General features: G+C 33.2%; 2 protein-coding genes and 1 long non-coding RNA gene across 6 annotated transcripts in view; 1 reads left to right on the top strand and 2 right to left on the bottom strand.

Annotated features, from left to right (window-relative positions):
- The window catches only part of LOC141447195 (uncharacterized), a 23,751-nt gene extending 10,361 nt beyond the window's left edge, over positions 1-13,390 (bottom strand). For 2 of the 4 annotated variants that reach the window (XM_074114483.1, XM_074114486.1), the window contains exons 1-3: positions 13,145-13,390; positions 11,746-11,910; positions 2,052-2,196 (exon numbers count right to left, since the gene is read on the bottom strand). In XM_074114483.1, the coding sequence (XP_073970584.1) occupies positions 2,052-2,196; positions 11,746-11,760 (160 nt within the window). In that variant the 5' untranslated portion in view covers positions 11,761-11,910; positions 13,145-13,390. Of the gene's footprint in view, positions 1-2,051; positions 2,197-4,831; positions 4,985-11,745; positions 11,911-13,144 lie in introns of those variants that run through there. The other 2 variants (XM_074114484.1, XM_074114485.1) reach the window with 2 other exon arrangements.
- On the top strand, positions 7,819-15,510 carry LOC141447197 (uncharacterized). The gene is made up of 2 exons (XR_012454205.1): positions 7,819-8,617; positions 14,331-15,510. It is a non-coding gene; the product is annotated as an uncharacterized lncRNA (long non-coding RNA).
- On the bottom strand, positions 14,423-26,060 carry MED1 (Mediator complex subunit 1). The gene is made up of 10 exons (XM_074114482.1): positions 25,857-26,060; positions 25,511-25,638; positions 25,305-25,438; positions 25,071-25,206; positions 24,234-24,477; positions 23,681-23,873; positions 22,650-22,881; positions 20,560-20,740; positions 20,254-20,452; positions 14,423-19,129 (listed from the first exon to the last, which is right to left on the bottom strand). The coding sequence occupies exons 1-10, from the start codon at positions 25,888-25,890 to the stop codon at positions 15,985-15,987; spliced, it is 4,626 nt and encodes a 1,541-aa protein (XP_073970583.1). The 5' UTR covers positions 25,891-26,060; the 3' UTR covers positions 14,423-15,984.

Raw genomic sequence — 26,060 nt, 5'->3', positions numbered from 1 at the left:
AAAATTCGAGGGATGTAGGATAGTATAGTCTCTAGTCTTTTAAAATTTTGTAGCAGTTGTCTGAAAAAATGAATACATATGAGGCCACTGAGTAATGAAAAATACTTTTCTTACGAAATTAAATTGCACTCTGACAAGAACTAGAATACATAAACTATATATTACAGTGACCAAATCATGATTTGCTGTCGTAATCTTCTTACTTTTTTTCAACATATTTGTCACTAAAAATATAAATTAAATTGGTAACTTTGAAAAACTTCTTTAACTTACTTTATTTATAAAACTACCGAATATTTTTTTTGTTTTGTAGTTAAGTAGCCAGAAACAAGTAGTAACGAACTGTTATAGTACTATTTTCTGTACAGTAAAGACTGCATATTTGACCAAACGGCTACATATAAAAAAAATATGAAAAAAGAACTGAAAATGATAAGTATATATTTATTTTTTGTATTATGTTTGTAGTAAAGTATAGGAATAAGAGTTTGTGCACTAATTTTTTGAAACAAAACAAAAATGCATGCAACAAAGCACGTAAATACAAATAAAATCAAACACTAGATTTATTGAAAGAATTTATTTAAAGAAATAAATCACAGACGAAGCTTATTGCTCAGGCGAAATGCAGAAGTACTAATTAATATCGAATAAACTCAAGGAATTTTTATCTCACTTTAAGGAATCTTTATATTCAAGCAGCAAAATGGCAATAAAGTGTAGTTGCCTGAAGACTGCTATTAACGGCTACCGGACCTATTACTAGCAACATATACAGACCATTTACTTCGGTGTCCCTCTGAAAGCAGCTTACAATATTGCTATTTCCATGCTGTACAGCTGCTTGTTTAAAAAAAAGAAGTGTATTCATTAAAGCATACTTTTTTTAATTTTCTTTTTGTTTAAAACAATGTTCTACCTGTTAAACAGAGAGACTATTCTAGAAGGTCCTGACAATAATAGAGTAAATGATATGATATTATTATGAACAACACGAATACGAGTAGATAGTTGAAGAAAGATCTAGAAAAGAAGGAAAAGTGGGCTCAGGAAGATTGATAGACCCAAACTTATGAGGTAAGAGTGCTGCCATAGCTGCTGCAATCTCAGTTATGTAGAAAAGATTCGTCAAAGTGGCTAGTACTGGTACGAATACAGCTAGGTAGCTTTGTAGAACTAGCTATTAACGCTTTTCCTAATCATTAATGGATTAGATAAATATTTTTATGTGTAAAAACATCTTTTGAGCTTCAAAAACTATCAAACTAAGTAATTATAGATTCCCTTTACTGTTAACATGGACGCTGAAAGCGAGAAGAGAGAAAGAATAAGAATAAACAAATATTCAGACGCGTTCTACTTTCAGAATAACCTTTCCTGTGGAATAACGATGTAATTTTCTGTGAGGATCATGTTTCAGCAATAACATTCGTAGCTACAACGTTATCCTACAGCCACATTCCCATTTCTGTGAAGAAAATTTTTCCCTTCACCCAAATAAAATCTTCAAATTATTTATAATGACTGAAGAGAGATGAGTTCCAATTCACATAATACTTGTAAGAATCTTTGATCTTTCGCTCTTTCTGGGACCAGGATGAGGCCGAAACATATTGCATTAGTAAATAAAACTTTTTTTAAATAGTTTGGAAATCGTTAAGAATGAAAAATTTGAGGCTATTTAATGGGTTTTGGGGGAAAACAAAGATTTTTGATAAAAAAAAAAAGGCTACTTTAATAAAAATTAACATTCAAAATAAGAAAACGTCTATCATACTTAACGAACGTATCAAGTGATTAAAGTAAAGTAATCGCCTATTTTTTTCAGGCGGGGCTTAACGTCTAACTACTAATTAGGTGTCTTGGACGGTAATAATAAGTCCTCTTTAAGTCGAATGCTTAGCAATAAAACAAAAAGAATTATTACTGGAAGTGGCAATAATCTTTCTTCCCTTTTAAAAGATACATCTCTCTTCACAAGACGCAATATGTTTACTGAGTTTAGAGAGCTAAAATCGAGTAACAAAAATATTTATTAATAGTTTACTTACACTCTGCATTATCGACAAGATCAGAAAAATAAGAATTTAAAGCTGCTAATTGTCCTTGTGCAAATATTAAATTTGATCCAGTGAGTTTTAAATCTTTGCCATGTTGAGCCCTAGAACTGGGCCCACAGCCCATTCTTTCTTTCCACTGTAAAAAAAAAGTAATAATAATTGTTTAAATTAAGCAATGTAAACGATATGTATATAACGTTATTCAAAGCTTGTGGGATAGGAGTGACAAATTTCCATTTTCAAAATCAGAAATTCAAATATATTTAATCCTTATTGATATATTATACCTTAGTGCACTAAATAAGAGAAAGATAGTAAATCAGCATGATTGCGAGTGTTCACAGATTAAAGAAGACCGTTGAACCCATTTTCAAGAAAAGTTAAAAGAAAATTGAAAAAAGTTCTATAAAGTGGAACTTGTGGATGATAATTTTAAGCGCTGAGTTAGTCAGATTTCCTCGACGAGAAATAAAGTATGAGCTTGTTATTTTCAGCTAAAGTTCAATTATACACACTTTTTGCTGAACTTATAAATTTTAGAAAGTTTACTAAAAACCAGATTTCGGAGATAGAAGACCTTAAATATCCGATTCAATCAGTAAAATCCTGGTTCAGGTTAAGGACTTTTGGTTTCAAAAAAACAGTCGAGTTCTCTGGGAATCCAATTCGCAATTTATAGTTTCAGCTTTTATATTTTGGTTCAAACATTTCTAATATTTTTTCTTATTTTAATTTGAAAACTTTTAAAAACCTAGAATAATTCTATATAAAATGATTACATTGTTATCCTTACTTTTCCCAATAATCAAAGAACACTGTTATCTGTACAAGGCCAAATGAGATAGCATTCAGAATGCAAATTTTATTTTGTTTTATTTTTTAAATTCAATAAAGTAACATTCAATTAAGTAATTACATAAAGACGAAGATACCTAGCTTAGCGATAACTATTATCTAATTTTTTCTCTTTTAACTACAGATAGTAAAATGACTTTCACTAGCTGTTAGAGTAAGGAAACGATTAACATTTACGAATGTAAGTTCTTTATTGTTTCCTTCTAGTATTTAATATATATATAAAACGAATAAATATAAACTTACTCATTTTCAACGTTGTTATAACAGTTAGCTAAAAACTTACTAAATTGAAAACGACATACTATGTGCAACAGTTTCTAAGAAAGAAAACTTTTATAAAAACAAATCAAACCATTTAAATGTACATACTAAATTTGATTACTTTTCCTTATCTAAAAGGAAGTCTGCGATCGTGTCAGATTTTCCAAAAAATTGAGTTTTAACTCAAATCCTTGTTTGGGATCATCAAAATTTATTTGTGGAAAAGGTTTTATGAGAATTACAAGGAGAAGCTTTCACTTCATGCACAGAATCAATCATTTTAGGTTAATTTTATAAAAAATAAAAAAGTGTTGATTTCAATTTTGACATTAATTAGCAATTTTGAAAATGCATCATTCACAAATATTTTGTAAAGAACCTTTACTAGAAATGCTTTAAACTGCTTATGTAGTAAACAAATCATTTTTATTTGAAACATTTTTTTCCAAAAATTTATTTGATGAGATTCCTGGATGTAGCTTAAATTTAAGCTTTTTTTGTAAGTTCGCTGCTGACTAAGATAAAGAGTGCAGCCAGGCAATGTGCTCAACTCTTGCAGCTCTACTCCCTGCATTTTTCTACATTTTGTTTTTGTTCATTGTTGTTGCGATCAGTTAAATGTTAAATGAATTTTGTGAATATCAAATTTTAACTTGTTAGATTTAGTAGTTAATTCAACGTAACAGATTATTAGTATAAATGCCTCATTCTTAGATCCTAAATAGCTGTTTGTGCTCTCAAGAATTTGGTACAAATCTCAAAAATGAGTTGAATTGATATTGTTTCTTGTAATAGATAGCAAAATCTTAAATTGAAAAGATCTTTTATTGGTACTTCTTAGTAACTTTCTTATTTGTTTGTAATCATTGAAAAAAGAATGGCATAGCCGAAGGGTCGGCAACCCGCGGCTCTTTTATCCAAATTGTGTGGCTCTTCAGCCTGCCCAAAATATTTTGTATATTTTAATTTTATTGAAACAAATGAAAATAATTTTTAATGTGATACGTTCGAATAGAATTATACAATATCAAAATAAAGTACTTGATTTATATTGTAAGACTGCCGCCTTTTCATTCGTTATTATTTATTTGTTTATTTACTTTGCAATATGTGAATATAAATATATAAAACATTTAAATGTTATTGAATATCATAAAATAATAATTTGTGAATACAAATGAGCTTCAGAGTTGTTTACACTCTATCATCCTTGAGGTTCTTGGTAAGATTTATTAAAATTATTTAAAGAAAAATGGCTCTCTACTTAAAATAGGTTGCCGACCCCTGGCATAGCCTAATTTCTGAAAGAAATTTCGATATAAACAGGTACGACATAATGAAATTGCAGGGAAATTGATGTAAAGAGTATGCCTGCATTCGTAAAAATCAATTTATACATAAACTACATGAATTTGATAATCTTTTGGCGCGTCCCAACTTTAATTTGTGATAAGTGCAATATGGATAGTTCAAAAATGATTGATGTACCTTAAGATTGGAAAACGCTAACCAAATTTGTGGAACTGGCGCTGAACTTTGCATATAATAATAACAACTATTATTATAACAACAGATATAAGATTGAAAGAGAAAGTAGAAAAACAAAAATATAATAATAATAAAATATAAATTGTGTGCAGAGATTTCCATACAAACAAGTTGTGCTTTTATTAGATCCATCCAAGTCCTACTCACGACTTCCTAGTTATCTTTATGAGTATTTCAAAAGAAGGTTGTAATCCAATTGATATTCTAGGATGTAATCTAATGAAGCTCACGTTTTGCACCAACTATTTTACTGAACACAAACGATACAGTCACAACCAAACTTCCGTTGGGCAGAAGCTGGACAATAGATCGAGTATATGGAAGGTGGGGTACACTTCCTATCCGTCTGTTCTGTACACAAACAATTGTTCTGTGTATGCATCAACTTCCTACTTACATTAGTCGAGGATAATTTTTATTAATCATGTTTTTAGTTTTACATTATATACAGTGGTCAAAAAAAGTATTCATACACTAAGTTTTTTTACTTTATCTACTGAGCTTTTGTTTCTAGGATGACTATTTCTTTAGCACTGAAATCGATGATAGTAACAATGAATTAATGCTCTCGTTTTCTTTTATAAACATAAAGAATTGATTAAAAAGCAGAAAAATAATTTATTGTACGCAAAATAAGTACGAGGGTCGTTTGAAAAGTCCGTGCAAAAATAAAAACTACTTAATTTTTTGGGGTAAACCTTTTTTATTTTTCAACATAGTCTCCTTTTAGGCTTATACACTTCGTCCAACGCTGCTCTAGTTTGTTGATCCCTTCCGAATAATAGGATTTGTCCAAGTCTGAAAAATAGCCATTCGTTTCTGCAATCACCTCCTCGTTTGAATAAAATCTTTTTCCCGCCAGCCATTTCTTCATATTGGGGAACAAATAGTAGTCCGAGGGAGCCAAGTCTGGAGAATAGGGGGGATGTGAAACGAGTTGGAACCCTTTTTCCATTAATTTTGCGACCACAACTGCTGAGGTGTGAGCTGGTGCGTTGTCGTGATGGAAAAGGACTTTTTTGTGGGCGTTTTTCTTGCAGCTCGGTTTTCAAACGGTCCAATAACGATGAATAATATGCACCAGTAATAGTTTTACCCTTTTCCAGATAGTCGATGAGGATTATTCCTTGCGAATCCCAAAAGACAGTCGCCATAATCTTTCCGGCCGAAGGAACGGTCTTCGCCTTTTTTGGCGCAGATTCCCCCTTGGTAACCCATGGTTTAGATTGTTCTTTGGTCTCAGGAGTGTAGTGATGTTTCATCCACAGTGACGAAACGACGCTTAAAGTCCTGCGGATTCTTCTGGAACAGCTGCAAACCGTCCTTGCAACACTTCACACGATTTCGTTTTTGGTCAAGCGTGAGCAATCGCGGCACCCATCTTGCGGATAGCTTTGTCATGTCCAAATGTTGATGCAAAATATTATGTACCCGTTCATTCGAGATGCCCACAGCACTAGCAATCTCACGCACCTTCACTCCTCTGTCATCCATCACCATATCATGGATTTTATCAATGATTTCTGGAGTAGTAACCTCAACAGGGCGTCCAGAACGTTCAGCGTCACTTGTGCCCATATGGCCACTCCGAAAATTTTGAAACCACTTATAAACTGTTCTAATCGAAGGTGCAGAGTCACCATAATGTTTATCAAGCTTCTCTTTAGTCTCCTGAGGCGTTTTGCCTTTCATAAAGTAGTGTTTAATCAACACACGAAATTCTTTTTCGTCCATTTTTTGAAAATCACTCGACTTCCTAGATTCAAACGAATGCCAAACACAAAGAAATAGACCGATCTGGCTGAAACATGGTGTGTGTTCTTCCAAGAGATGCTACTAACTAAACATAACCTCGATACGCGCCAGTAGTGCTATCTCTCTGACTTTGCACGGACTTTTCAAACGACCCTCGTATTCATACACTCAGTCTGAATGTTATAATTAACGCAAAACTAAAGACCTAATATTTTATAAGCAATCTCTTTGCATTTGTTATTGCCTGAAGCCTCCTTGGCATAGATTCCTGATGGTCTGTGGCGTAACAAGGGTCCCTGAAATTGACGCGAGGCTTTCTGAGAGTTGGCGTACTCATCAGAAGCGCATATTTCTTTCAACAGGATAACGATCCCAAACATACAGCCCAGCCAAAAATACTAAAGAATGGCTGCTTTATAATGCCCGGAAACAACTTCTCACCCCTCCACAGTCTCCGGGATATAACCCCTATTGAAAATTTATGGTCTTATTTGGAGCGGAAAATACGAAAATTGAAATGTTCTTCCAGAAAAGAGCTCACAACCTAATTTAAAGAAATCATGGGCAGAAATCACATCTCAAGAGACACTAAACCTGGTGGAATCTATGCCAAGGAGGCTTCAGGCAATAACAAATGCAAAGGGATTGCTTACAAAATATTAGGTTTTTAGTTTTGTGTTAATTATAACATTCAGACTGAGTGTTTGAATACTTATTTTGCATACAATAAATTATTTTGCTGCTTTTAAATCAATTCTTTATGTTTATAAAAGAAAATGAGAGCATTAAATTCATTGTTACTATCTTCGATTTCAGTGCTGAAGAAATAGTCATCCTAGAAACAAAAGTTCAGTAGATAAAGTAAAAAAACTTAGTGTATGAATACTTTTTTTGGCCACTGTATATGAAATAGAATTATAATCTACTTCTATTAATAGCTTTATGAATACAAATGTTGTGGTGACTGCTAGTTTTCCTTAAAACATTTTTTTTGTTTTGTTATACAATATAATTCTGTAGATTTCAGGAATAATTGCGTTGCTTATTATATCAATAGCCTTTAAAAGAATAGCAAAAGAAAATTAAAACCAAGTACTCAAACCAAGAACTTTGTCCCGACAACTATATTCGGACAATCGTTAGCTGCCTGACGGGCCTGAGAAATCACAAGTTAAGAAAAGAGTTCGGCTCTTTGGAAAAAAAAATAACACATGCTTAAGCTTTATTTAGAAATGGCTCTCCAAACTTTTAAGTCTAATCAAACATATAGATCTTAAAAGGGGGAGTTGCTACAACAAATCTGCTGAATCGAAGTGGTACTGTGTGAATGCCCAAACCCACAAACTCTAATCTAATCTAATGTTCAATTTTTACAGTAAATCATTACTTTTAGTTAGAAAGCAAACAATAGATGGACTCAAGTTTACTTGTACACAAATGTGGAAAGCAAAAAATTAAATCTTGGAACTGATATCTCCTAAATAAAGTGCACAGATTACATTACAATTACATTATGTTAGAAAACTTAATTTCTTTTTACATATTTTGGAAATTCAACCACTAAAACCATATAAAACGTACTTCCAAAAAATAAATAATTACGAAGTCATCAAATAATTTCTATGATTTTCTCCATTAAATACGTTTTCTCAAAAATGAATTTATCAATAAACAGTAACAAGAAAAAATTAACAGATAAAATAATGCCTAATTATGAGATACTGAATTATTATTATTATCATCAAAAATACTCAACACAAAGTTTGTACAATATTTACTAAAGTTAAAGCTGTGAACGTTTGACTGTGATAATAAGCCTTAGTAATCAAATTTGATCAGCTGTCATGGAAGAAGAAAGCTTTCAAGCAAGTGAACACTGATATTTTTCATGTCATTGGAAATGCTAAACCACTCCTTGAAATTGAACTTCGTGAACATTGTACTGTATCGAAAGACATACCAAAGATAGGCAGTACACTCCTATTAATTCGTAGCTATCTTGGCGCCAAGTTTAGGCATGCATTTATTTATTTATTTTTGGTTGACAATGAGGGTTTTAGGAAGTTTGCCTTCAACCAACATTTGTTGATGGATGTGTTCTACGTTTAAAAGATATAAATTTACGATAATTTACAGTAAGTACACGTTTTCGTAATAAATCGTTTTCATTGTGGCAACAAAAAAAACAAAACATAATTTTGTGTGTTTATTACTACTTTTGAGAATCTCCAGAGATTCCACAAAGTTAATTTCTTTGAATCTCTAATAATAATAATAATAGCGCTAATGAGAAGGGATTAGCTATAAGGTTAGCATACTGGACTCCCACGCGGAGGTCCCGGGTTCGAATCCAGCAGCTGACCCTTAGATTTTCTCTTCCTAGGAGCTTCTTACAGCTCACTGTCCGGTGATGGACAGCGTTGCCGGTAACGAGAGAACACTGCCCGGAGGCCGGCAGTGCACTGAAAAAAGCTCCGGGTGCCAATAACCTTAGTTGTTGACGCGCCTTAAATCATAAAAAAAAAAAAAAAAAAAAAAAATAGCGCTAATGACCAAGCTGTCGATGCGCCAGAACAAAAAAAAAATATCTTTATTAGGCCAAATTTTAAAAGAAAATAAACAAATCATGAAAACTTAATATCAACATAAAGATAATATATGGTTATACATCATCAGAGGGAAAATCTTTATTAATTATTTATTTACTTTTGGAGTTAATTAACTGCTATTGGTGAAAAATTATTTACTGGTTTGTTTTACACTTTTTTCCTCTTTTTCTAGAAATTCGGTATAGCACTATTTATCTACAATTATAGCTTAAAGGCTATTCTTTACGATCAATTTCTTTATATTGTACAGTTCTCGCAATTGTGGTTCTCCAAAATACGAGCATTTGCGAACTGATTTTGTAGAAATAAGTTCCATTTCATTTTTGGAACTAACATTCTATTGAATGTGAGAAATTTATAAATAATTTAGATGTCCATCTCTATCTTCACCATGTGATAGAGAAAAATTATTTTTATTTTACTTAAAAGTTTTTCTATCTTGAGGTTTTCTAAAATAAATTGTTTTGCTAAGTTTCATGTTTGCAGAATATCAGTCAATCGAAAGTATAAATTTGCTGAATTTATTTTTCAGTTCTCCTAATTTTCTAGAAATAAATAAAGTTCTAATAAAGCTACTTTAATTGCCACACTAAAACTTTTTATTTGAAGCTTATGTAAATTCATTTAATTCGAAGGGGCTCGATTTTAACTTTAGAACAATCAATGTAATTTTTCGTTTCACTAACTGCACTACAACTAATAGAAAACAAACAAACCACAATTCCAATTTAATAAAATGTTGTATGAGCCATAGAAATACCTGCAAATTCTCATTTCTTAAGCTAAACAACTTCTTCCATTCAACATGGTTGACCAACTGAGATTTTCTGTTTGATTAGAAAGGTGTGCATGCTCTGATCTCGGTAATCATCAGCGCTCTACTTGAGAGTGTTGTCCAAAATGTAAAAGCTATTTCTGGGCAGTCATAAAACAGAGGTAAAACTAGCCGCCGGTCACTAAGTAGACCCTAATACGTCATGTTAAAGCCTGACCAACATACTCAGAACTAGAGACGGACCAGAAGGCTGCGTAATAGTTGCGGTCCATGACCAGCAGTCATTGGAATCATGAAAATACGATTCCCATTTACTGATAGAAGAAACAGAAACAGCCTCTTGGATAGGTCTAAGACAGCAACTATCGCGAATAGGCTGCTTAAAAAAAGTAAAATGGAAAAGATATTTGTGTTCAACTATCCTCAAATATGACTCCCTCGCTGTCAAACTTTCTTTGACATTTGCAGAAACTAGTTGGTAACCAAATAGAGTTAGATTTAAGATTGTGACGGTACTTTTACTGTAAGGATACCATTCCCACTGAGGAATTTCAGGCAATGAGAAACCCATTTGAGTTTCTCAAGGGGAGGTGCCTTCAACGATTTCTCTGAACGTGTTAGAATTATTACTGTATTAGCAATATGAGTAAATGCAATATTTTAATTTAAAAACATTGCACTCAATAGCCATTTTTTAGACAGCTTAAAAACTAAGGAACCAAATATATTGTTTTTCTTTCAGTTGCCAAGTTTTAAATTTCAGTAAATTTTATATATCATATTAAAACTGTCCGATAGGACAGTTGTATAAGGGTTGATCATCAAAAACTGCACGAAAAAGCGTAACGTTGTAAAACACTCAACTTTGACAATTTTTTTCTCTTTTTCTATAAAAGATAAAATCCCAAAATATTTCTTAGAATATAGGGCACATCCCAGTTTACAAGAGTAATTTTTTTGAAACCACTTAGAATAGATAGATTTCGAAAAAAAAGTTGCCAAAAATTAGCAAAAACAGCATTTTCAAACATTGTTCTTGTTCTTACCTTTTTTTGTAAACAACGTAGCTCCTAAACGCGCGGACCGATTTTCATAAGTGAAGTGTCATTCGATTTGGAATTTTATGTAGATTTACCTTTTGGGGGGTCTCGACTCAGTACTTTGAGTAGGAGAGGCGTTAGCCCCATTTATGTAAAGCCCCTTCCAAAATTATTATTACTAAATAACTCTGTAAATCTTGGCCCGATTTTGATCAAATTTGGCAAGATGAAAAGGTTAGAGCTCCCCTACGTAACATTGAAGTGACGTTCTGCTCTTACACCCACTAAGAGGAAGTTTTGTAATCGTTTCCAATGAACGTCGCGATAACCGATTTTCGTGGTAGAAGACAGTGTTACTTCACTGATCTCTTTATTTAGTACATCTTTTATTTTTCTACTCGCAGATTTCGTTACCTACTCTTGTTTATATTCTACATTACAAATAAACAGATAATTTATTATCTGTAGTTTTCTTTAAATCTTTTTTTTATCCACTAACTACTTACACAGTGCGGCACAGTGTCACCTTGTTTTGTTGGCTGACAGTAATTACTGTGCATATATCTGTCAGGAAATGCCAATAAAAGAAATAAAATATCAACAAACTGCTCGGCACTTCAGATCCAAACAAAGTAAATCACTCCTCCACTGCTTAAATAGTTTACCTATAGACCTTTATTCAGCCAGACATACTTTTTTTTAAATAATTAACTTTTTGGCCGCCAGAGATTCATTTTTTTAAAATATTTGAATTTCCAATGAAAATTTGACTATACATAAAGCTTGACAGGACGAGAATTGAATATAAAAATAATAATCTGTGCTAATATAAACAATACCTTTGTGATACCCATGGTAATGGAAGGTGATGGACAGGGTTGGCAGCTAGCCGATGAAGTGAAGTAGACGTTAGGTGAGAAGTTTGATGTGGCGTGACACAGGACTGTATGAGTAGCAACTGCAGCTGAGACTAGCTTTTCACTATACCTCCCACCTACAAAGCACTGAACAAAGCTGTTTCCTTTTTCAATCTGTTTTAGTTTAAATCACACTCTCATTACGCATCAACACGAATTCAATCAAATTCAAACTAGATTATCTGGAGAGATAATCCACTTTTCTACGGTTATTCGTTAAAAGGGTAATAGCGTTCACTTCTTGTAGTAATGAGAGTGAAGTTATTGGACAGATTACATTACTTTACAATGTTTATTGAATGATTATTGTTTTTTGTAGAATATTTCCTGTAAAAGTACATTTACATGTCTCTTACTGCTAATAAGAGGAAGATGGCAATCTTTTCAAGTTGTCGAAATTGATATTTCACTAGGTTTTGAGGATATTGTTAAGAAAAGAAAAATGTATTTAGGATTAGAAACTTCAAATTACTTCTGTAACAAAATGAATTTATTCACGATGGACTTTTCGGTTCTTGAATAGATTAAAGCACTCAAAATGTACATAAACTTTACGTGTTATTGGTATCAGAAATAACAGGACAGTCGGCATGTCGTGTTCTGGAAATGGGTGTCCGCAAATCTTGACAAGTTCGTTCGCAGAGTGTACTGAAAGAGCACTCCATTTTACTGGTGATGTCTTTTTTTTAGCCGGAAACAAAAGGTTGAATCACCTTTAAGAACTTAAGACGATAAAGTTTTCTAGTTCATCACTAGCAAATATTCTTCAACTTCTGGATGTTATAGCAATATTTCCAAGTGTGCTTCTAGGCCTTTTAAATGGTATCCAGGAGTCGGCAACCGCGGTTAGCGGGCCGCATGCGGCTCTTTTATCCAAATTGTGTGGCTCTTCAGCCTGTCCAGAATATATTGTATATTTTTATTTTGTTGGAACAAATGAAAATATCTTTTATTAAAGATATTTAAATAAAAAAATTACAAACTGAATTAAAATAAAGTACTAAAGTAATAAAATAAAGTATAATAAATAATAAAATTATATTAAAATAAAGTACGTAATTATATAAGACTGCCGCCTTTTCATTTTAACACTGGTTTAGTTATTATTTATTAAAAATAATAATTTGTGAATACAAATGATCTTCAGAGGTTTTTACTCTATCATCCTTGCGGCTCTTGGTAAGATTTATTAAAATTTTTAAAATTATTTAAGGAGAAATGGCTCTCTACTTAAAATAGGTTGCCGACCCCTTGGTATAAGCCCTAGATTGAAGCTAATACTTGTTTGTCATTCATTTAATAATAATGCTTATGACATTACCTAAAATATCCAATTTAATCCTTGTACCTAAAGGCGACATTAGTTATTCTGCCTAGTACCTTCTCTCGTCTAAAAATTTCTATAATCAGAACTCCATCATAACTTTTTTATAATCAGAACTCATTTTAACTTAGATTTCTTTGTCACAGATTTACAAAATTTTCTAAATAAAGCCAGATGCCAGCTATTTCTTTGAGTTATTTGTATTGTATAATAACCTCTAAAAGGAAAAATAAAATGCTAAATGTCAACCTCTTATTAAATATGCTCGCCATGCCTGGTCTTATCGTGATCAGCTGGTTCAGGAGTTTAATTATTAATTTATAATTCTGTTGCATATTGGTTATTTTGTTTTATTTTTATATCTAGTTCAGTTTTTTTTTTTTGTTTCTTATTATTATTATTTGTTTTACTTTTCTCTATGTATGTTTGTAAATATCATTATACATATGTAGTAACATCGACTCCGGCTGACCGATTTTCCAAGCCGTACAATATTTTCATTTTGTAATTTATAATTTATATTTCCTACGAAGAATAAATACTATTATTATTATATTAAATTATAAATTGATCGTAGCAGACCTTGTCACAAATGAAAATAGGCTTTTATAAAATTATTTTTAAAGTAATGGTCACAACTTACACATCCAAGCTTTCAATTTTTCGATTAATAGCCCATCAGAACAACTACGTATATAAAAAGACAATGCTTCACCTCTTTTTAAGTATAAGAACAAATGTGTTACTTAAAATAGGGATCTGACCAAATACGTTAGAATAAAGTAAAAGAAAACTTTTTAAACATAAGTAAAGTTGAAGTATATGAAGTAACATTATTTCCAACTTACTGTAAGTATTGTTTTAATTCAATAAAAATCGTTTTTTTTTTTTTTAAATTCCAAGTGTTTCAACAACTGAGGTCATTGGCGCCCATAGCCTTTTTCACACTATCAATCTGCTTACAGTGAGTAGTAAAGAAGCTACTAGAAGAGGAAATCAAGTCAGCAGCTGGATTAGTACCCGAAATCTCCGCTTAAGAATCTTTTGCACCAACTCCGTTAATTTTTTATTTCATAAATTTGAACATATAATTTTTACAGATACAAAATTCTTAAGCCTCTCTCTCCTCCTAACAATATATCTGGGTGGTTGTTTACTAATTTCCAAACCTTTTTTTTTGTAGAGTAAATCTGATGTCACTGAATCGTGAAACCTTCCTTATTCAATGCAGGTTCAGAGAAAAATACAAGTTATTGGATGTAAATAATAAGACTATTCATTTATAATAACAATATATATTTGTTTTATTTTATTTTTCTATCTCTCGCCATCCTTATTTTTACTAACAAATTTACAATAGTGAATGATTGAAATTAAAGGAACAGTTTTAGAACACAAGGCACATCAACAATAAAAATATTTGGAGTGGGATGTATCTTTATCATTTATTATTTAATTTCTTCTTATCTATCAAATAAATTAAATTCATAATATATGCAAAAGCTCAGCTTTGAAAAAATGAATTTATTACAATTTGGTTTAAAAATAAAATAACTAAAATGACAAAAAACTAATTAATACTGCAACCATATAAAATATCAAGCCACTGGCGGAAGGGAGGAGGTAAAAGAAAAATAGAATACAAAATTTATTGTAATACAAAATTGTGAAATCTTTTTTTCAACCAAACATTATTTCTTTCAATTCAACTAACAATTTTTTTTCATTTCCTAGTATTCAATGTTTAATATTTATTATTTTTATTAACTAATCAATCGTGTATAAAAAGTTTTACTGAAAATAATTCAATATTATTCAAGAACCATCACGATATGTAAAATAAATTTTGTGATGGTCTGAAGTTTTATCAAAGCTCTTCTTTAATGGTTCCAATTACATTCAACAGAATTCTATAGTCAGTAATTTAAATGTTATTTATTAAAAAATTATTAAGGTTAATGTAAATCTAAAATCTAATTCCTAAATCTTAAAGTGGAGAGATCTAAAGACAATGTTTTTTTTTAATATTTTTTGTTTTATAATGAGAATACGAGAGGGCTTAAAGAGACAAAAAAGAAGATATTTGCCGCATTGTTCCTGGGCGCAACTCCATATGGAGCTGAAGCTTGAACCTACAAGAAAACTTGTGCGATTTTGTTTTTTTTCTTTTATGGATCTGTTTCTATAATCCAGAAGAATAGAAGAGAGAAATATGGGACAAAAGAGGGTGAAAAATGGAATGACGGATAAAGGCCTGCAAGATGGCGAATGTGGAAAGCAGGAGCTTACGTCTTAGGTTTCGGTTCCTGATATATGTATAATTATAAACTGTTAAGCCAGTGTAGGGAAATCTAGTCATAAAATATTAGAAATCTCCAATAAGATTAAGTTTAGACTTTAAGATTTCATCAAAATCCAACACAAATTTTGTATGTAAAAAAATAAAATAAAAAATCTGGATTATAATATTTATATTACATATATTTTTTTCTTCTATTGTTTCACCGAAATCTAATAATTGTTGAGTCGATGATTTTTTTTTTTTCTAATATAAAGTTGTGCCATTATAATTTCTTTAAAGGCATATTCGTTTAAAGAAAGAAAATATTATATTTACAAGAAAAAAAATTAATAAAATAAAAAGTTCAAAAAAATATATATATTAAGGTAGCTAATACACACTTCTTTACACAATGAAATTTACATTATGTAGTTTTAATTTGTATTTATTTATAACTAGATTAATTATTTGACAAAACTTAACAAAAGTTATTAAAAAAACTATTGAAATCACTTTACAAAGAAAATAAAATAAAACAGGTAGACTTTAGTTAATACTATTTTCCAATGCCTACTAAAGCTTCATCCATAAGCTCGTCATCTGTGATACATGGGGAAGATGAGTGAGGTGATTGTATAACTAACGGTAGATCTGACGGAGGTGCTGGTGACTTGACTATATGTACCGACACTGAAGGGGAGCCGGGAAATGCTGGTGGTGGAGGCGGCGGAGGCGGAGTATTGCGACGTAGTGGAATGGCACCCATAGCTCGGTCTGTCATTGAAAGTAATCTAGTTTCTATTTTACTTGTTGCTGAAAAATCCAGCAACAGTTCTGCAGCTTCTTGTTGCGAAGTTGTACAAACAATAACTTTTTTTGATTCTTCAGCAGTTATTGGATCTTGTGGTGGTGTTGGCGGCGGTGGCGGAGGAGGTGGTGGTGGTGTATCGCAGGCGGCGAAAGACAAAGTGGATATGGGTAGTTCCATTTTTAAACTACTAAGAACGTCTTCCACACCACCATGCGAACTGGTCACCGTCACATTATTTCCTTTGCATTCTTTGTCCTCTTTTTCAGTCGGCACTGGTATTATGGAAATATTTGGTGAATCTGTTACTTCTGTTGCAATTTTCGAACTTGAAAGTTTTGGGCTTGAACTTCCTATTGTTACAGCGGTAGATGTAGAAATTGGTTTTACTTTCGAGTCTCCTGTAGAGACTCGAGAATCTTCCGAGTTTTTTGAACCAGAACCATATTTAGTATCTTTTGAAACTAAATCCAACACTTTTGGTGAATCCGATGATCTATTTTCAACATCTTTTGTCTTTTTATCATCTGATTGACTAGCGCTGGCGTTACGAGCGGAAAGTTTAGGTATCTGAAATTTTGTATCCAGTGATTTTACTAAGCCTTCAACAACCAGTTGTGATGTACTAGTTGGTAAAGATTTATACTCTGAATCCTCACGCAAAGCAGAAGGGCTCATTTTCCTAGAATCACTTTTTGAAGAACTGAACACAGATTTATCTGGTGCTTTCGATACACGAGGTTTATCACGCGTACGATTGGGATCAGATGTTTTTGGCGAACCAGTAGGCTTTATTGATTTCTGCAAACTAAGTGAACTTTTAACTAAAGATTTCCCAGAAGAAGAAGAAGAAGTTGATACAGAAGAACTTGAACTAGAAGTTTTTATACCAGGCGAACCAGATTTCTGACCTGGTAAATTTGGTTTTTTAGAAGCGGGTCCACTATTTACACCAGACTTAAGACCGGTGTGCATTTTAGGTGAGGCACTTCCTGAAGATGAAGAAGAAGATGAGGATGATGAGGATTTAACTTTAGATGAATCTTTAGTTCTTGTCTTATTGATGGTTATTTTCATGCCATCAGAACTAGGCTTCACCATATATTCACCTGATTTTGTCTCTCCAGGTTTGTTTGTACTTTTACTGTCAACTTTACCAGATGTAGATCTATCTTTGTTTTCCTTTTTCTCTTTTCCATTACCCTCATCTCCGCAGTGTTGAGCAGATTTCAGTTTGTCAATCACTGCGGATAATGAATTTTTTCTATTTCTTGACTGTCCTGCGGAGGGCTTACCCCCATCTCCTGTACTAGGAGGTGTGGAGCCTCCACTTTGCAACGACTGAGGCACGTCAATCGTTGATAAATCCAACTGTTTCAGCTTTACGCTAGCTGATTTCAATTTAGGACTTGAATGTCCCGAACTAGAACTAAACGATTTTCTGTCCTTATCTCGTCCTTCTTTACTTTTAGTTTTAGATTCTGATTTACTTGGTGAACTTACTGCCGATTTTAGGGCAGACATACTTGGTTTGCCAGATGATGATTGGTGTTTTGGTGAGGAAGTGCCATGTTTAGGACTTGAAGTAAGATTATTCTTAGGACTACTTGTTGCATAAGCTGGCGAATGTTTAGGGCTTTGTTGTGGCGGAGGTTTCGATTTTGATGAACTACCTGGACTAGATTTACCGACAAGGGCTAAAGGGCTTGTATGAGTTGGTGAACTGGTGTATTTTCTACTAACAGTGCCTGCTGGGGAAGATGGTCGTGGTGACGAAGATGAATCTGCTGGTTTTATGCTGACCGTAACTGGTTTAGAAAGGGGATCTGATTTAGATGGCACTTTTTCCGGAGGACCCATTGGGCTCTCTTCTCTTTTTCTTTTGCGTTTTTTGTCTAACTTCCCCTTGTCTTCCGACTTACTTCTACCACTTTTCCTCTCCTTTGATCTTTCCTCTATTACTGGCTTAGTTGTTATTGGCGTAATAGTGATCGAACTAGGCAGCGAAGTCGTCGGAGTCGAAGATATTGGTATAATTTCTATACCAGGTCTCCTCTCTAAACCCATTCCGGATAAAACCGAAGTGAAATTTGGTGTACTCATCTGATTGGAATTTATAGGCGTTATTGAGACAGATGGTGGCACTAGATTCTTGTTTTCTAAATCGAAAAGAATGTCACTTGCGGTCTTTTTCTCTTCTCTTGGTTTTTTAGCCTTTTTTACAGCTGATTTAAATACATCATCATCCTCGACGTCCTCTACTGGAATAACTTCCTCATTATCTACATCTGATTGTGATTTCTCACCGGTTCCACTGTTTTCTAGATCACAAAAAGCAGAAAACTCTAAACCCGATGCTGTTGAAGTTGGAGTAGGTTCTCTATTATCAGATGGTTCTCTTGATGTAGGAGTACCAAGCGGCGTCGAATCACTACTAGAACTTTCAACTGTACCACCATCTTCATGTTTTCTTTTAGGGCTTCGCCAAGGTTCTCCAGATCTTCTTTTACGTTTTGACATTTTGGTTGAATCCAGAAGGCCTAACAAGTTAGCACCCTTACCAGAGGTGGAAGCCAAATCTGGAAACTGTCCTAAGGAATGTTGTTCTTCCATTGGCGAAGAAAAATTTTCAAAACCAGGATCAGATAGTGATTGATCAGAAACAAAATTACCTTGGTGATGCCGGCTAACCAAACCACCAAGACCAGGTTCTAATTTAATCTTCAAATCTGGATCATAGTCGGATGAATTGCCGTTATTTCCTCCTCCACTTCCACTACTACCGCCTCCGCCTCCACTGCCTCCGATTCCATTATAAATTGGTGTAAGGAGTTGGCTCTGCTGATTCCATTGCTTTATCAAGGATCTCATTGTGACCGGAATCGAAAGGCATCTGCAAAATAATAATACCATTATTACTTCAATACTCCTTAAAAGGAAAAATTAAAATAAAAACCATTAATAGAAAGTTATTACACTTAAGCAGGGGCGGCTCTAGCTCGTGTAGCGCCCGTGTGCAATGAAACCCTGGCGCCCCTAGGCCTGACCCCCCCCCCCGCGGCTATAACTATTAACTTTGCCGTCTTCGCAAAGCCGAATTCGCAATGATTGTCGGCTTGTTGATCAAACACGTGCCGACGGGCGTCGGCACGTGCTTTTGATAGCAATGCCGCCTTACGCGAGTATAAACTTTAATTACGTGAAATAAGGTTGATTTTAAGTTGAACAAAATGGTCGAAAAAGGAGCCGCTCGCGTTTGACACCGCCGCACTACCGGCGCCGCGCTGTCTGGCCGCTTCTTAACTTTAAATACGTGAAATAAGGTTTATTTCGAGTTGAAACAAAATGTTAGAAAAAGAAGCCGCCCGCCCATAGGGCGCTCGCGTTTGATAACTGCCGCCACCGCGCTGGCTGGCCGCTTCTGTCATATCATTGTTGTACCATGATGGTCCAAGACGATGCTCTTAGCTATCTCAGGGAGCGCCGCGGCGCCCCCTGAGACGGCGGCGCCCGTATGCATTGCACACCCTGCACTATAGGTTAAGCCGCCCCTGCACTTAAGACTGAAATATATCGTATATATATTATTAACATCTAACACGATCATTTTTTTCAAAAACTATATTAATTGTGAGAGTGTAATGATAAAAATCGTTAAACCTTTAGATGAATTTAAACTTCGTCGAACTGCACAAAATCGGAAAACAAATGCAGCTACTATTATGTGTACATCAAAATGGAAAAGGCCAATTTTCTGATTAGGATTGTGGCTACCATTAGTGGTCTACTATAAGCAATGGTGAAGCTTTAGAACGTAAAAAGAAATTCAGTTGACAAAATAGTCTGACCAAATGAGGAAAAAGACCCTACTGAAGGAGTTGAAGCTCACTTCTTAAAAAGTATCCACCAAGGGAAACTATATTCTGGCTCTTTCTTACATTACATCACTTTACATATCTTTACTTATGATTCTGATCAGGCTTTTTAGAAAGAGTTTATTTTTGTTTTATTTTTTACCTTTGAAAGACTTTAGTAGCATAATCTGAATTTGCTGATCCATTTTCTCCAGCAGTATAAACTTTGCAGACAATATTGTTAATATCAGCGAGATCGAGTTCTATAGTAGCCATTCCCTCTTCCAATGGGTGTTCCAAAGATATACTCAAATGTTGCCAACTAAGTGGTGTTACTTCTAACATAATCATTTTTTCAAAATCTGTAACAGTAATACTCCAATTTAAATCTGTAATGCGTTAAAAATACTTACCAATATATCTCGCTTAATATTAATATTTAAATACATATATTAAACAACTATAATACCTTGTTTCGTGTTTGGGCGAACACAACTGGCAATTATTGCATTAAATAGAGCTTGCTGACGTAAAAATGTCACTATCTGAGGCACATGAGCAGGATGGGTAAATGGTACGCTGTTTACCAACACTCCCTCCAAGTTGCGACTTTCTGACATCAAATAACAGTGATGTTGGTCCCCTACATTCTAAGATAAAAAATAAATCCGAGTTCAATCCAATAAAATTGTTAAGTATAAAAATATAAATATAAAATCGTGTATATATGTATATACACAATTTTATATAATTACTTCTGTACTCTTTAAATGGAAAAATTAAAATAAAAAGTAATTAATATATTATTAGATAAATAATTAATAACAAGTTATTACACTCAAGATTGAACATATATATAAAATTGACCATTCTCCAACATATACAACTTAATCATGACTAAAATACAGACAATTGAAATTTAGACTGTTGTAATACATCTTTTAACCATCAATAACATTTCATTCTTAAATAGTTTTAATTTGATTGGAAGTGTGTGGCCCAGCGTTTCCTACGGAGTCTTTTACATAGTCCAAAGCTGTTTGGAAACATTGAGGGAATTACTGCAATTCCATTAAGAACCTAATTATGAAAACGCGCTTCATAGGCATTTTTTTTTATCCCTTTGCATCAACCGGAATTGCTGTTTGTCTGCATCCAAATAATGTCCTAAGAACTCCTCAGGATGATCTGCCTCAAGGTTTTCACAAGCAAACCAATTATTATTTTTTCTCTCTCTCTTAAGGCATAACTTTTTTAAAAGAAACTGGCTAATGTCAATTCTTTTCCCTAGAGGGCTAAGACAGAGTCTTGCAGTACTATCTTTTACATTTTTCATGCTATGGAGAAGGCGGTAATCAGTGTTTTAGTCTTTCTTACTGTAGGAGAAAATGAACGAATACTTGGTTGACTTTGATAATTCAAAAAGCTTTACCAACTTTATACGAGGTGTGGTTTTTAAATAACGAGACTATTGCTGTAAAACATATAATTTTAAATTTATACATATTTAGTTATCATCACCTTCAATATACACCCCTCCCCTATCCCTACAACACTCCATGCGAATTTACCATTGTTCGAAACAGTGCTGGAAGTCTTTTTCTGTGAGCTCCTGCATGACGAGTGCCGCTTTTTCTTTCACAGCTTCAACGGACTGAAATCGTGTTCCTTTTAATGCAGATTTGACTTTGGGGAACAGATAAAAGTCATATGGGGCCAGGTCAGGCGAATAAGGCGGATGGCTTAAAAAACTGGGATGTTGTACTTGGCTAGATACGTCTTGTCAGACAATGCAGTGTGAGCCGGCGCGTTGTCTTGATGGAGAACCTGTGACTTGTTCTTCCACAAATCGGGTCGTTTTTTCTTTACTCTTTCACGGAATTGAGCAAGCACCACACGGTAGCAATGTTGATTAATTACAATCGATATTGTCATCATCTTCGACGTCTTCTCGGCCACCTTGGAAACGCTTGAACCACTCAAAAACTCGCTCACGTGATTCACATTCATCGCCATAAACTTCTTTTAATAAAAAATAAGTTTCAGTAGCGGTTTTTTTACCAAGTATCATGTGAAATATCACGCCAATTCGTTGCTCTACTACATGTGTAGTATCATGTTTTCGGCAAAACGAAAGTAACACCTCTTACACAAACGACTGTTCCGGTCATACAGATTTCTCTACAAACACGTGAGACGCTGCAATCGAAAGAGAAGACTTTACGCTGCACAGCGTCGGTCGTTTAGGATTTGGCGCACGCATAGTTCTTCTGTACCAGCATTAGTCTCGTTATGTAATGGCCACACCGCGTATAGGTAAAGTTTTGAAACTAACGCCTAGCTTTATGCCGGTTTAAGGTCATATTTCCTTTCGAAGTTACAGCAAATTTACTGTCACAAACATATTTTTCTAGAAAGACTACAATTGTATATGAAAGATTTCAGATCGTAGAGCGCTCTGGAGAAAATTGTTATTTTTTTCTTTTACACCAGCATTAACCAATAAAAATCATTATTAAATAAAAATTGAAGGCATAAACATAAAGTTGAGATACTTACCACAAACAACCCTTTACTATTAGCTGAATCAGCCAGACCTCCTGAAGCATGCTGTGTGATAAGGCTAAGAAGCGGATGAGATCTAGTTACATCGGTACATTGGGCTTGTGTAACAGCTTGTATACTGTTAATTAACGACATACAAACTGGCATTGGTTTGTTTAAATTCAATACGAAAGTTCCAGCCACAGTAATACTGTTAGTTGCCGTTACATTTCCATACACTGGCCAACTGAAATTGTAAAATTAAAATATTTTTTTAAATTTAATCAGATTATCAGTTTTTTAAAATTCATTAGGGGAAAAGCAACTAAAAGTCACCTCGATTTAATTATATCACCATTTAAGAATATAACTAATAATTATGAATAAATATTACGAAAATTAAAATAAATTTATTTCTATTTAATTATTATTTGTTTAAACATTGGCTAATAACTTTCGTTATTAATCTCTGTAACTGCAGTTAAATTTTATACGCTATAGACATCGCTAACGATCAATTAAGATCTTTGCTTTTACAATATTCATTCGCAAGATGTATTGAGAAGTACAGCAATGTACCCTCTTGTTGCAAGTTCTGAATCACCATTGTACTTATTATATGCAAGTAAACTCTATACAGCTTGTCTTGATTTTTTTTTACTCATCATTGATCTACGCAAGACAACTCGAAGGAGAAGGTTAAAATTAAATTTTAGAAGAAAACAATAAAGTGATACAAACTTTTCAATTTGCTAGTGATCTGCACACAAATTTCTTATTATTTTTTTTTTTATAATGTTCTAATTGTCATTAATAATTATTGTGCATAGATCTCTTGACATTTTAAATTAATTCATAATTATCTATAATTAAAAAAATAAAATAAAATCATTGGAATATTTTAGAAATATTTGACTCTTACAATAAAGAGTTGTGCAGTTTATTGTCAAATAACCTTGGGGACTATTAGAAAAAGTGATCTAGTGTTTGCTTCTCATTCAACAGTATTACAAAATCTGTATTAGAGTATGCAAAAACCGGCATACCTGTTTCCATCTGATCCTCTACTGATGGTAATTAGAGGAGCTGTTTGCAATTTATGTGCTGTAGAACTCTCCATGCAGACCGAGACAGAATGGCCAACTGTTACTCCTTCCATTGTTAAAGTTTTAGATGTCCTAGTAGATGGATCCAGTAAATCGTAAGGTGAAACGAAGTAGGTAAGCTTCATAGCATGGCCTGTAGAGTATAAATGAGTTTTAATAAAGAATTATCGTTGACTAATTTACAAGGGAATGATTTACGATATCTTCATCAAATTTTTATAATGTACAAAGCCGAAACTTATGTTAGGTGCCGAAAGATGAGATCAGCTTGCTTTTCTAGCCAAATGTTTATCATACATGATACTAGATCTCACCAAAATTATTTAATTTTATTTTAAAAAACTAAACGCATAACTCTCAAATCATATATGAGCCACTAACGTTTGTGCAAGGCCAATCTTTTACAATTACATTAACAAATATTTTCTCTTTTAAGATCCATAACTAACCAAAAAAAAAAATCCAGAAAGAAAAAGTAATATAATTCACTGACCTCCACGTCTCTTTTCCAGAAGTCCAATGGGAGAATTATGAACAACTGTTAAAGGATCTTTCATATAAGTCTGCAGAGAAGCCAGTGTAGACAAGTCTGTTTCTAGTGATGTTAACGCTGTAAATGCTTTACATTTTACCTTCTTCTCAGCATTCAATTGATAGATGGAAGCTAAACCTTCAAGCTGTGCCGTAAAATCAGCGAAATCTCTTCTCGTTAAACAAGCTACCAATTCTTCGCAACTCTTGAAAAAAAATATATATACACATTATTTTTTGTTCTTTGAGTTAATTTATTATAATTAACCGCTAGCAAAATAACCAAACGACCACTTATTAAGAAGTAATTACGTATGAAGACAGGATGTTACGGACGTAAGAGAAAAATTTTTCCATGATTTCGAACTGTCTTATTAGAACTTATATTACCAAAGATTATCCTAATTACTAAAATTTTAATTAACTGAAATAAATAAACAAGCAATAAACTGGGTCAGCAGATGCAAATGTGATATCAGTTAGTTAATCAGTTACTGATATAGAACCTGAGTATATCGAAAGCCTCATGAGATTAGAAGTAACAATTAGAAGAGAATTAAGCAGATTAATGGTGCTATTGATGTAGGGAAAAGTTCTATTAGATACTGCAAAGGATTAGAAAAACAAGAGCAATGAAATGCAATATTATCATCCTATGACTGGTAAAAGCATAGTACGAAAATGTTTTCCAAAACCAGTTAATCTTTAACCAAACTAAAACTAAAAAAAGTTAATATTCAATTAATTATATCTTTACTTTATTGTAATTTATTCAATAATTCAAATATCTTAAACCAACCTGCTGTTCCCCTCTACCCTCATGATGTATCTTCACGTCCTTGACCCCTCCATTGGATTCCAACACAACTTCCAAGTAAAACATGTCTGAAGAAATGAAAAGATCAAGCCCAGAAGGTCCAGTTACGAACTTGAGGCTATAAAACATGCGCAATAAGTGTTGAAAAACTTACAAGATATTGATATCAGTATTTTATAAAATATATAATTTGTAGTTAATGAAAAAAAAAAGTACCCTAATTGACGAGAAACACTTTCTAATCTTTCAATCATCGCTTGATGTGTTGTTACTTTTATATTTTGTTGTAAAGTGTCTAGACATTTTTGCAACTGGCTTCTTTCAACAGCATCAATAGGATATCTTTTTTCCTATGGAGTATTTTATTTTAGTTAGCACTTTATTATAATATCCATACATTAATATTCCATAAATTGTCTTACCAGCATTGTCATTCTCAGTGTTTTGGAGCTTTCAAAAAATGACTTATATTGATTGGCTTTTGAACGAATTTTCTCCATCAGCATTTCCATCTGCCAATCTTTAGTTTTGTCTCTGCTGCCCTTTGGGCCTAATAAAAATTACAAAATTTAAATTACAAGAACAGGCCTCATATTTGTAAAAGTAAAAGAAACATATTGTTGCAAAGTTAATGAAATTCTCAAAGCAGAATATATTAAGTACTTTACTCTGAATAATAAATTATAAATATGGAATCTCTTAAAAATAATATTGTACAAACAGCAATAAGATTAGTATTGCAAACTTAAAAGGTCTGAAACAACTTACAGCTAGAAGACGTGTTGACCATAAGGCCATCCATCTAGTTATTTTTTTGGTTGATACATGGTAGATGAGTATTTCTTTAAGTTGCAGATAAAGCTATAAATCATAGCCATACCTACACCGATTATGTATCCGTTTCACTCCAAGGAATATAAATAATAGTCCAGTCACAATACACCCATGTTTACGCCGGTCAGTTATACCAAC

Source organism: Rhodnius prolixus, unplaced genomic scaffold (assembly GCF_049639745.1).
Source record: "Rhodnius prolixus isolate KJV_2025 unplaced genomic scaffold, Rpr scaffold_7, whole genome shotgun sequence".
Lineage (NCBI taxonomy): Eukaryota > Metazoa > Arthropoda > Insecta > Hemiptera > Reduviidae > Rhodnius > Rhodnius prolixus.
The sequence above is the reverse complement of the archived record's forward strand: the minus strand, read 5'-3'. Positions and strand labels throughout refer to the sequence as shown.

Excerpts from the sequence above, each read along its gene's own strand:
- MED1 (XM_074114482.1), bottom strand. The coding sequence starts at position 25,890 with ATGGATGGCCTTATGGTCAACACGTCTTCTAGCT. Across the intron at positions 25,207-25,304 it reads AGTGTTTCTCGTCAATTAGG|CCTCAAGTTCGTAACTGGAC; the intron begins GTACTTTTTTTT and ends CATGTTTTATAG. Across the intron at positions 22,882-23,680 it reads AGAGGATCAGATGGAAACAG|TTGGCCAGTGTATGGAAATG; the intron begins GTATGCCGGTTT and ends TTACAATTTCAG.